Genomic DNA, 13,776 nt, shown 5'->3' on the forward strand with positions numbered 1-13,776 from the left:
CAAGGAAGTTCCTTACAGAGGTCAGTTCAACGCAAGATTATATGGGCTGAGTTGGAGAGGTGGTCAGTGATGCAGGCAGTGAAGCAATGTAGGAAATCTACCAGCCAGTGCAACATGTACAGTGGATAATTATGAGAAAATCCTGACTGGATGAGTTTGTCTCTGTAGTAATTTGTATGTCAGGGGTTTAGCCAAGGTGATGGCCCCCTGGTTTTTGCTGGATGGTGTCTTGGCTGCTGATATGCCCCCCAAAGATACCTACGAGTTTTGTCTCTTTGAGGACACATTTGGCATCCTTCCACGACATAAAGTGTATATGTACGTCCCTGTGGCTAACACATACTCTGATGATCCAGAATCCTGGAGTATTAGAGGTTCTGATTTCCTGCTTTTTGTGTGTGTGGGCCCCAACATGGAATGGTGTATAGTCCTGTGCTGCTGTCATTCTAGCAGCTGCTACTCGGTCTGGAGAGGTGTCTGAGGGTACTGGAAGTAATGACGGCAACACTTGTACCACTTAACTCAAGGGCCTGTGTGATGACGTCTGTTGTTCGACTTGTAGGAAAGACAAGGTGTGTGTCGCAGTCTTTGTTTTCCATGGGAGCAGAAACACGTCTTTGAGTTCTGTTTTTGAGGTCGTGAATGAAATGTGAAAAAGCAAGAGTGTTGGAAAGAGGTCTCTCGGGTGCTGCTGTCCTCCAAAAATTCAGGTACCAAATTTTGTAGCTTCTTAAGAACTCATTCCACTTCAAGTTTTCTTATCGCGATAGAAGAAAAATGGAGAAAGCTCATTGGCAGATGGTATAAGTTGCAGGTGTGCAGTAGGCACCATCTGGGTAAGACCTACGTTTCGCAGTGACTAAGACCAGTCTTTGACCACCTACTGGCCTTTCTTTATTTAGTCTCTGGAACCATGGTGCTAGGACATTCTTAATGATAGATCTTAACCCTATGCCGGTATTATTGGATGAATTTAACATCAAGGAAGTCTTAACACCAGGAGGCAGGAACAACAGTATGTGCCGGACACGCTAACAACATGAACGTTGATAAATGGTTCAGAGAACCGACAAGTTGATAAATTAGACACATGTGCAACACTTGGGTATCTTTATTGTGGAAACGTTTCGCCACACAGCGGCTTCAATCTTGATTGATGGGCTGATCACATCGGCTCCAGGCTGAGGGACTAATTACCTCAATCTCCTTCTGATTTTCAACCATTCTTCTTTGTATTGGACTGATGAAGCCACTGTGGGGCGAAACGTTTCCATAATAAAGATACCCAAGTGTTGCACATGTGTCTAATATATCAACATGTACGTTATTCAAAGGAACGAACATGGAAAGCCGGTGAATTTGTCATCAAAGAAAGGTGTGTTGGGGCAACAATATTCAGCACTTATGAAGACACACTATTATATAAAAATAAATTCAACCAATAAACACTTCCACAAAATTAGCTGATGTACTATATGCTGTATAAACAGATAGGACTCCTGTACATCTTCGCTGTACGTGGCCTTGCTGTTACTTCATGCATGTAGAAAGATCACTTGCTTACACTTCACCTTTCAGTTGTTTGCATAGGTCCAAGTTTACAATACAGCTTTTGTGAAATAGAACACCTGTAGTACCAGGATATTTACTGATAAGTTTAACTCGAGAGGAACTGTTTTTATACATGTTTCTCATTTCACACTTGTCGGTACCTCGTACCACGCTTGTCTGCATTCTTTGTATTGACTTAATAAAGCTCAACATAGATCTCTGCACAGAGAAAAACGTTATCACAATAAAAGCTGACTTTGCACCTGCATTTTTTCTTCATTACTGTACATCTTAGTATCCAGAACTCCACGTCCTTGTGTTCTGAGTGTGAATAAAACAGCCACTCCAGGTTCAGAAGTGCACTCTAGGAGTCGAGAGTAAAGAGTGCACAGGGACCCACTATAACTTACGATCAGGATAAGAGCAGGGGGGGGGGAGAATGGCGTGGAGCTGAACAATGAACACAGAACACAATACAAGTCCCCAGCAAGAATCGCTACAAAACTCGCACACCTCTCATTCAAACCCTCTGTAATCCTACCTGAGGAAACGAATGAAACACGTCCTGGCTCTTAAGAGTTCCCATGCACTACCGTACAACTATGGATCTTAGGAAGCATCTAGAGGGAGTAAGAAATGCTTTACGTAAAACAGTAAGATCGAGGCCAGCAACCTGGAAGACAAGCCACATCCGTCCATGGAAGGGCACTGAATCCCTGGGTCCTGCAGCAAAGACAGTATTATAAGCCATATTGTTATCATGGTGGATGGATTGACAAAGTCGCAAAATCTGGGGCAAAAACGTAACAGGGAGCGGCTGATGAACTGCCCCTTGAAGCAAATAAACTTTCAACTGTAATAGATGAGGCTGCCTTTCCTGATGGATGACACATAGCGAAGAATGAGATATAGGAGACAGGTAAAAGCAGCAACAGCAGCTCTGCTGGTCAAAAATTACTAGAGTTTTAAATAAATATGGAAAGGTATTTATAAACAACATAGTCACCACAGTAACATCCGGAGGACATAAACGAGTCACCACAGTAATTACGCTCCACTGCCAATCAATACGAGACCAAAACAAGAATATGACATCAACAGAGCCACCATTAACACAGGAAAAGTCATCAGGGATAGCAACCAGGCAGGCACAACTTTATCCATAACGAGACCGTGATCTTCAGGGAGGAGAGGTGGCCAGGTACACCGTGAGCAAAGCTACTTTGTAGGTTCTTAGTGCTGGTGGAAAGATGATCCTAGGAACTGGGGGTACCTTCCTCCTAGATCAAACCCAATTACCTCTTACCCCCCCCCTCTTCCATTTTCCAGGAGCTGCCAGTCCCTTACGGGTTTAACGTTTCCCCATGAATATGATCACCCTTCACATATTCTCAAGTATTCTTCCTACTGTTCTTTAAAGTGATTTTTTTTGATAAGCTATCAGTTCTTCTTGTGTTCACATCAGTTCTTCACGTAGGTGTTATCAATGGTATGGCTGTCAACACAGGTGTTGTAAATGTTCTCCAGATGTTCTCAAGTGTTTAGTTCTTCGAAAAATATATATATGTGGAAGAGGTGTTTACAGAGGCGCTCTCCTTATAGATGATAATATAGCTCTTCCCACTGATATTACTTGGTAGACTTCCTGATACAGGTACCTGTAAAATACCAGTAATACCTGCAGATATTAAGAGCACAGAGTTCTACCAATAGATGTGAATCTTGTACCACCTAAAACTCCACATTTGTTTCATTTACAGATGTGTATTCATTTTCTCTCCTTGTTCGAGTGTGTGTTTATGTTCCACCCATTAATGTGTATCCGTGTCACAAAAGTTGGTGTTATTGCCAGGGGAACAATTTACAAATAACCCGCACATAGGAGAGAGGAACTTACCACGACGTATAGGTCAGACTTGGACCATTTACAAAGCCACACTGTGACTTTGTAAATGGTCACGGTATTATACCTTTTTGTTCTTCAAAGGAACAACTGTTTCGTGACACCTTGCGTCATCACGTGTTAATATGTTACAAAATTAACAAATATAAAGAAAACTTACAAATGTTCAAGAAATGTCAAGGTATTTTATCCACAGTAACATATCAGTCAGTCTGGAAATAATATCCAGACTTTGCCTATTGTAAACACTTTAATAACACTTAAAGGAGTCAAAGTGCGTCATACGTTGCCAAATAATGTATGACTTTTAACAACATAAGTACACTAATGTTTCGTGTTTGAATTTATTACCAAGTAAATCTGAAAAACAGTTTATTAACATTAACTCAACTTTGTACTCTTCTGTTATCTTTTGTCTACCACTTCCAGCAGGAGTACATAGTGAGTACCACCCACTGTATGAGTATGTGGTGAGTACCACCCACTGTATGAGTATGTGGTGAGTACCACCCACTGTATGAGTATGTGGTGAGTACCACCCACTGTATGAGTATGTGGTGAGTACCACCCACTGTATGAGTATGTGGTGAGTACCACCCACTGTATGAGTATGTGGTGAGTACCACCCACTGTATGAGTATGTGGTGAGTACCACCCACTGTATGAGTATGTGGTGAGTACCACCCACTGTATGAGTATGTGGTGAGTACCACCCACTGTATGAGTATGTGGTGAGTACCACCCACTGTATGAGTATGTGGTGAGTACCACCCACTGTATGAGTATGTGGTGAGTACCACCCACTGTATGAGTATGTGGTGAGTACCACCCACTGTATGAGTATGTGGTGAGTACCACCCACTGCATGAGTATGAGGTGAGTACCACCCACTGCATGAGTATGGGGTGAGTACCGCCCACTGCATGAGTATGAGGTGAGTACCACCCACTGCATGAGTATGAGGTGAGTACCGCCCACTGCATGAGTATGAGGTGAGTACCGCCCACTGCATGAGTATGAGGTGAGTACCACCCACTGCATGAGTATGAGGTGAGTACCGCCCACTGCATGAGTATGAGGTGAGTACCACCCACTGCATGAGTATGAGGTGAGTACCACCCACTGTATGAGTATGAGGTGAGTACCGCCCACTGCATGAGTATGAGGTGAGTACCACCCACTGTATGAGTATGAGGTGAGTACCGCCCACTGCATGAGTATGAGGTGAGTACCGCCCACTGCATGAGTATGAGGTACCACCCACTGCATGAGTATGTGGTGAGTACCACCCACTGCATGAGTATGAGGTGAGTACCGCCCACTGCATGAGTATGAGGTGAGTACCGCCCACTGCATGAGTATGAGGTGAGTACCGCCCACTGCATGAGTATGAGGTGAGTACCGCCAACTGTATGAGTATGAGGTGAGTACCGCCCACTGCATGAGTATGAGGTGAATACCGCCCACTGCATGAGTATGAGGTACCACCCACTGCATGAGTATGTGGTGAGTACCACCCACTGCATGAGTATGAGGTGAGTACCACCCACTGTATGAGTATGAGGTGAGTACCGCCCACTGCATGAGTATGAGGTGAGTACCGCCCACTGCATGAGTATGAGGTACCACCCACTGTATGAGTATGGGGTGAGTACCGCCCACTGCATGAGTATGAGGTGAGTACCACCCACTGCATGAGTATGTGGTGAGTACCACCCACTGTATGAGTATGAGGTGAGTACCACCCACTGTATGAGTATGAGGTGAGTACCACCCACTGCATGAGTATGAGGTACCACCCACTGCTTGAGTATGTGGTGAGTACCACCCACTGCATGAGTATGAAGTACCACCCACTGCATGAGTATGTGGTGAGTACCACCCACTGCATGAGTATGAGGTGAGTACCACCCACTGCATGAGTATGTGGTGAGTACCGCCCACTGCATGAGTATGTGGTGAGTACCGCCCACTGCATGAGTATGAGGTGAGTACCGCCCACTGCATGAGTATGAGGTGAGTACCGCCCACTGCATGAGTATGAGGTGAGTACCGCCCACTGCATGAGTATGAGGTGAGTACCGCCCACTGCATGAGTATGAGATGAGTACCACCCACTGCATGAGGATGTGGTGAGTACCACCCACTGCATGAGTATGTGGTGAGTACCACCCACTGCATGAGTATGAGGTGAGTACCACCCACTGTATGAGTATGAGGTGAGTACCACCCACTGCATGAGTATGTGGTGAGTACCACCCACTGCATGAGTATGTGGTGAGTACCACCCACTGCATGAGTATGAGGTGAGTACCACCCACTGCATGAGTATGAGGTGAGTACCACCCACTGTATGAGTATGAGGTGAGTACCACCCACTGCATAAGTATGTGTTGAGTACCACCCACTGCATGAGTATGTGGTGAGTACCACCCACTGCATGAGTATGTGGTGAGTACCACCCACTGCATGAGTATGAGGTGAGTACCACCCACTGCATGAGTATGAGGTGAGTACCACCCACTGCATGAGTATGTGGTGAGTACCACCCACTGCATGAGTATGAGGTGAGTACCACCCACTGCATGAGTATGGGGTGAGTACCACCCACTGCATGAGTATGAGGTGAGTACCTCCCACTGCATGAGTATGGGGTGAGTACCGCCCACTGCATGAGTATGAGGTGAGTACCACCCACTGCACGAGTATGGGGTGAGTACCGCCCACTGCATGAGTATGAGGTGAGTACCACCCACTGCACGAGTATGGGGTGAGTACCGCCCACTGCATGAGTATGAGGTGAGTACCACCCACTGCATGAGTATGGGGTGAGTACCGCCCACTGCATGAGTATGAGGTGAGTACCACCCACTGCATGAGTATGTGGTGAGTACCACCCACTGCATGAGTATGGGGCGAGTACCACCCACTGCATGAGTATGGGGTGAGTACCGCCCACTGCATGAGTATGAGGTGAGTACCACGCACTGCATGAGTATGGGGTGAGTACCGCCCACTGCATGAGTATGAGGTGAGTACCGCCCACTGCATGAGTATGAGGTGAGTACCACCCACTGCATGAGTATGAGGTGAGTACCACCCACTGCATGAGTATGGGGTGAGTACCGCCCACTGCATGAGTATGAGGTGAGTACCACCCACTGCATGAGTATGGGGTGAGTACCGCCCACTGCATGAGTATGAGGTGAGTACCGCCCACTGCATGAGTATGAGGTGAGTACCACCCACTGCATGAGTATGAGGTGAGTACCACCCACTGCATGAGTATGAGGTGAGTACCACCCACTGCATGAGTATGAGGTGAGTACCACCCACTGCATGAGTATGGGGTGAGTACCGCCCACTGCATGAGTATGAGGTACCACCCACTGCGTGAGTATGAGGTGAGTACCGCCCACTGCATGAGTATGAGGTGAGTACCGCCCACTGCATGAGTATGAGGTGAGTACCACCCACTGCATGAGTATGAGGTGAGTACCGCCCACTGCATGAGTATGAGGTGAGTACCACCCACTGCATGAGTATAAGGTGAGTACCGCCCACTGCATGAGTATGAGGTGAGTACCACCCACTGCATGAGTATGAGGTGAGTACCGCCCACTGCATGAGTATGAGGTGAGTACCACCCACTGCATGAGTATGAGGTGAGTACCGCCCACTGCATGAGTATGAGGTGAGTACCGCCCACTGCATGAGTATGAGGTGAGTACCGCCCACTGCATGAGTATGAGGTGAGTACCGCCCACTGCATGAGTATGAGTTGAGTACCGCCCACTGCATGAGTATGAGGTACCACCCACTGCATGAGTATGAGGTGAGTACCGCCCACTGCATGAGTATGAGGTGAGTACCACCCACTGCATGAGTATGAGGTGAGTACCGCCCACTGCATGAGTATGAGGTGAGTACCGCCCACTGCATGAGTATGGAGCGAGTACCGCCCACTGCATGAGTATGAGGTACCACCCACTGCATGAGTATGAGGTGAGTACCGCCCACTGCATGAGTATGAGGTACCACCCACTGCATGAGTATGAGGTGAGTACCGCCCACTGCATGAGTATGAGGTGAGTACCGCCCACTGCATGAGTATGAGGTGAGTACCGCCCACTGCATGAGTATGAGGTTAGTACCGCCCACTGCATGAGTATGGGGTGAGTAACGCCCACTGCATGAGTATGGGGTGAGTACCGCCCACTGCATGAGTATGGGGTGAGTACCGCCCACTGCATGAGTATGAGGTGAGTACCACCCACTGCATGAGTATGAGGTGAGTACCACCCACTGCATGAGTATGGGGTGAGTACCGCCCACTGCATGAGTATGGGGTGAGTACCGCCCACTGCATGAGTATGGGGTGAGTACCGCCCACTGCATGAGTATGGGGTGAGTACCGCCCACTGCATGAGTATGGGGTGAGTACCGCCCACTGCATGAGTATGGGGTGAGTACCGCCCACTGCATGAGTATGGGGTGAGTACCGCCCACAGTATTAGCATTGGGTGAGCACCGCCCACAGTATTAGCATGGGGTGAGTACCGCCCACTGTTTAACTATGGGTACACAATAAAGTTACCAGACAACACATGCTAACAGGCAGGTGTTCTCGTCACATATAATGCCTAAACAGATGTTTTCACTTGTATAAAGTCTTGAGAGCAGGTGTTAGAAAAACATCTGCCATTATACCCCCCTTTCCCCCCTAAAAAAAAGATTGAGGAAAGTATAAACCCAAGAGTGAAGAGTCGCTAAACCTGTAAGGGTCATACAGTTATGAATTTACATTATTTTAAGGGGGGTGCCTTCATACTGATAAAGGGCTCTTGATCCAAGGAGAACTGAAGCTACTCTCCCCTTCCTTGGGTTAAACCCGATTACCTCCGAGGCGCTGTATGAGCCTTACGGTCTAACAGGATGACTACACAAGAGTAAGAGTGGGTGGGTGACCTCTGCTGCTGGTCTGGCTTGCAGGCGCTGATCTGCTCCAGGATCTGCTGCATGATGTTCTCGCTTGACTCCACCACTGACACAGTTGACGCTCCCTGGCTCTGTGGCACCTGCCGGAGATACCAACTCTCTCAGTGCCACTCCGGGCTGCAGGGAGGGAGGGAAGGAACTGATGATGTAGACTGGAGGGGGGATGATGGTGGTAGGTTGGGGAGGGTGGTAGGTTGGGGAGGGTGGTAGGTTGGGGAGGGTGGTAGGGGGGAGGGGGTGATGGTGGTAGGGGGAGGGGGTGATGGTGATAGGCTGGAAAGGGATGATGGTGGTAGGCTGGAGGAGGGGGTACTGTCTGGGGCTTCTCGGGTGATAGTGATAGGTAAGGATTTGGGATGATGGTGATGGGAGAGCTTTTGTTGTGATAGTGTTGTAGCCTGGCAACTTAAAATCATATTTTCAGTACGTGGTTACAGACCGAAGAAAAGCATCTTCTGTTCTCCTTGCATTATATATGACCATGAATTTTTGATGGGGAGAGCAATGCTCCAGGTCATTCTGGGGCAGCCTAATGACCAACAAAAAAATAAAAACCCGGAAAAAATACACCATCTGTATGACACTTAGAATAGCACGAAGACATATCTTGTGCTCAGATTAGAAAGTAGTCACTGCTGGTTGACAAGAGGAATCAGTGTTCATTACCTTGAAATAACTCTTATTTATGCTGGTTTGTTGAGCTGTCTTAATGGAACAAGATTCAGTGAAGCTCAGACGTCTCTCTCTCCCTGTGTCCTGGAGATAAATGGTGGACAGTAAACAGGACAGGTGAAACACACACATATACAAATTATAACTTTTGGCATGCTCACCAATACAAGAGACTTTTTCAAATTTGACGAAACGTTTTCCAGATAAACATTATGCTCTGTATGTGTATATTTCACCCAGGATATCCTGATCAACTGCAAGACAACACCATCAACTGGAGCCAATAACCTACACTCACTAGACTATGAACCACCACTGACAATATACAGTACACTGATGTGCGTTCATACACAGACCAGGTCCAGCAAGTTGCTCCGACAGGTCATGGGCTTCGCTCTCAGTATAAGCCAAGACCGAATCCTGCAGGGTGAGATTCACCTGGCAACTTCAGTTTGTCAACAAACAAGCAGCAAGGTGTCGTGTGTCGTCCCCTCTACTGCAACACGTACTCTTCACAGTAGATGGTTTGAAAAACTTTGACATCAGTCCATCAAGCACCACTGCCAAGGATTCCTTCCAAGGTATAGGAATCAGCCTGTTTCAGTTCCCGGCCAGGTCCAACATGGGAACTTGTCAGGATGGAACAACCAATGTAACACTTGCTGCTGGATACCTTAACTACCGTATCAGTTCTTAAGGACCACATATCCTCCCTGAACCTTCTGGTACGAACGTTGGAGCCTAGGACACTTACAAGACAGCAAGGTGAAGGGAAGGTGTGTTGGAGCAGCCATTAGACCCAAGTCAAAAGAAAGATCTGGAAAAGCATCAGAGTAGATTGGCCAGTCTACCATGACTCCCGACAGCATGTGACAGATGAGCTACAGGTGCTGTCACTCAACTCTTGCCCCTGTGTCATAAGAAGGCAGCAACGGCTGCAGTGATCAAGCATGGTATGAGAGTACGGCATTAAGCCACACTCTCCCTCGCCTCACGTCACATTCCAGTGACGACACTAAATGCTGCCCCCTATACCCTGGCAAACACGTTCAGTGAAATTGGCCAGAGATCCTGGCAGAGGACCACTGCGTCATGTCCTGAAACCTACACATTGAAATAGCTGTCTAATGACATTTAGCTGATCCATAATTTTTAAAAGGGTGGATCATTAAGCCAGCAAAAGGCCTGGGTCAGATGACCAAAAAGTTCCATCTGCGGAAACACTTGTCAGGAAACACATACGAGTATTGTGTACCGCAGCTGTGTGTGCAACACCCGTGCAACTGACTTACTAGTTTATCTCTTGCTAATATCCTGCATAATTTAATTTTTGTGATAAGGTGATTAAAAAACTTTAAAATGCTCAGTCACGCCAGTTCATTTTTTTAGATGTCAAATTTCGTGGTACTCATCAAAATACTGAACAGGCTAACAAAGTGAACACAAAAAAACTGGGTGTTTTGATTTAGGGTAAAGGTGGGATCTTCGGGGTGATGGGAGGGATGTTGATGGTGATGTTTTAAGAGTGATAGTGGCGTTTTGAAGGTGACTGTGGGACTACGAGAGTGGCAGTGGGATTACGAGTGACAGTGGGATTACAATGGTGATAGTGGGATTATGAGGGTGACATTGGGATTACGAGAGTGACAGTAGGATTACGGGAGTGACAGTGGGATTACAAGGGTGAAAGTGGGATTATGAGGGTGATAGTGGGATTATGAGGGTGACAGTGGGATTATAAGGGTGACAGTGGAATTACAAGGGTGACAGTGGGATTACAAGGGTGAGTTGGGTCTTTGACATCGACTACAGTGGGAAGGGTAGTTGACTACCTCTGTGGTCTCTCTACAGAGGTGGAGAGACTACAGGGTTGTATCTACAGAGGTAGACAGTGACAACAGAAGTAGTGTGACTACAGGGATAGACAGTGGGACTTCAGGGGTTGACAGTGACTTCAGGGGTTGACAGTGACTACAGGGGTAGACAATGACTACAGGGGTAGACAGTGACTACAGGGGTAGACAGTGACTACAGGGGTAGACAGTGAATAAGGGGTAGACAGAGCGACTACAGGGGTAGACAGTAACTAGAGGGGTAGACAGTGATTACAGGGGTAGATAGAGTGACTATAGGGGTGGACAGTGACTACAGGGGTAGACAGTGAATAAGGGGTATACAGTGACTACAGGGATAGACAGTAACTAGAGGAGTAGACAGAGTGACTACAGGGGTATACAGAGTGACTACAGAAGTAGACAGTGACTACAGGGGTAGACAGTGACTACAGGGGTAGATAGTGACTACAGGGGTATACAGTGACTACAGGGGTAGACAGAGTGGCTACAGGGTTAGACAGAGTGACTACAGGGGTAGACAGTGACTACGGGGGTATACAGTGACTACAGGGGTGGACAGAGTGACTACAGGGGTAGACAGAGTGACTACAGGGATAGACAGAGTGACTACAGGGATAGACAGTGACTACAGGGGTAGACAGAATGACTAGAAGGGTAGACAGAGTGACTAGAAGGGTAGACAGAGTGACTACAAAGGTAAACAGTGACTACAGGGGTAGACAGTGACCACAGGGGTAGACAGTGACTACAAGGGCAGACAGAGTGACTACAGGGGTAGACAGTGACTAAGGGGTAGACAGAGTGGCTACAGGGGTAGACAGAGTGACTACAGGGGTAGACAGAGTGACTACAGGGGTAGACAGAATGACTAGAAGGGTAGACAGAGTGACTAGAAGGGTAGACAGAGTGACTACAAAGGTAAACAGTGACTACAGGGGTAGACAGTGACTAAGGGGTAGACAGTGACTACAGGGGTAGACAGAGTGACTACAGGGATAGACAGTGACTACAGGGGTAGACAGAATGACTAGAAGGGTAGACAGAGTGACTAGAAGGGTAGACAGAGTGACTACAAAAGTAAACAGTGACTACAGGGGTAGACAGTGACTACAGGGGTAGACAGTGACTACAGGGGCAGACAGTGACTAAGGGGTAGACAGAGTGACTACAGGGGTAGACAGAGTGACTACAGGGGTAGACAGAGTGACTACAGGGGTAGACAGAGTGACTACAGGGGTAGACAGAGTGACTACAGGGGTAGACAGAGTGACTACAGGGGTAGACAGAGTGACTACAGGGGTAGATGGTAGGGCATCAGTAAAACACTTGAGGTTTCTTAACAAGAAAAGTCACAGGAATGTAACAATTGTATCTAGCTTGTCTCTGGTGATATTATCCACTCAGGAATTAGTAATCATTACTGTAACCACATATGCAAGTTTTTACAGATGAATCTCCCGCCAGCGTGGCCGTGACGAACTCTAGCTCAAGTCCCCTCCAAGCTGTCAACATGACTCAAAATCGTAATGACACGATAGCAAACAAAGCACACCACGGGCGGGAGTTTTATGACTCCCTGACCGCGGGTACTCTCCCCGACCGCGGGTTCTCTCCCCACCCGTGGTATGGTTTGTTTGCAATCGTGTCATTACGATTTTGAGTCATCTTGACGGGTTGGAGGGGACTTGAGCTAGAGTTCGTCACGGCCACGCTGGCCGGAGATTCGTCTGTATTAACTTGAATTAGTAATCTCTCAAACAATAATTCTGGCCTGCAGTTGTTAGCCCTTTTTTGAGAGGAAATATATTATTGCCCGGGAATAGAAATTATCTCCTGGAAGTAGAAATACTCTTGTGGAAATGTTAACCTGGGTGATAGTCAGCTGGGAGATAGAAATAGTCAGCTGGGAGATAGAAATAGTCAGCTGGGAGATAGAAATAGTCAGCTGGGAGATAGAAATAGTCAGCTGGGAGATAGAAATAGTCAGCTGGGAGAGAGAAATAGTCAGCTGGGAGATAGAAATAGTCAGCTGGGAGATAGAAATAGTCAGCTGGGAGATAGAAACAGTCAGCTGGGAGATAGAAATAGTCAGCTGGGAGATAGAAATAGTCAGCTGGGAGATAGAAATAGTCAGCTGGGAGATAGAAATAGTCAGCTGGGAGATAGAAATAGTCAGCTGGGAGATAGAAACAATCAGCTGGGAGACAACTAGTCACTTGGGAGAAAGAATTAGTCATCTGGGAGACAGAAATAGTCAGCTGGGAGACAGAAATAATCAGCTGGGGAACAGAAATAGTCAGCTATGAGGCAGCTAATGTCTTACCTGGAGCTTGGGAGATATTCTCTCCATGAGAGCAGTGATGGAGCGGATGTAAGGCTCTAGCTGCTGGGCTATGATCATCAGTCTCTTGTTCTCGTCTCGGAGACTCGCAACGTCGTTCACCTAGTCATTAAGAAGCACAGGTGAGCTCAGGTCATTAACACAGGTGAGCTCAGGTAAGGGTCAAGTCAGCACGATTACATTTTAAGCGCTGGAGCCAGGTAGGCGGTTCAGCGCAAGGCACAGAGAAGGCTCGATCCTCTGTCCGCTAGCAGCAGGTCAGGAAGTGATAAGGGCCTCGTTCCGCCCTCCCCATATATATATATATATATATATATATATATATATATATATATATATATATATATATATATATATATATATATATATATATATTTTTCAACAAGTTGGTCGTCTCCCACCGAGGCAGGGTGACCCAAAAGAGAAAGAAAATCCCCAAAAAGAAAATACTTTCA

General features: G+C 47.0%; 1 protein-coding gene across 1 annotated transcript in view; it reads right to left on the reverse strand.

Annotated features, from left to right (window-relative positions):
• Positions 1–13,776, reverse strand: part of LOC128689595 (uncharacterized) — a 268,208-nt gene that overhangs the window by 75,094 nt on the left and 179,338 nt on the right. The window contains exons 12-13 of the mRNA XM_070087727.1: positions 13,304–13,423; positions 8,423–8,532 (exon numbers count right to left, since the gene is read on the reverse strand). Of these exons, the coding sequence (XP_069943828.1) occupies positions 8,423–8,532; positions 13,304–13,423 (230 nt within the window). The remainder of the gene's footprint in view (positions 1–8,422; positions 8,533–13,303; positions 13,424–13,776) is intronic.

Source organism: Cherax quadricarinatus, chromosome 22, assembly GCF_038502225.1.
Source record: "Cherax quadricarinatus isolate ZL_2023a chromosome 22, ASM3850222v1, whole genome shotgun sequence".
NCBI classification, from domain to species: Eukaryota; Metazoa; Arthropoda; class Malacostraca; order Decapoda; family Parastacidae; genus Cherax; species Cherax quadricarinatus.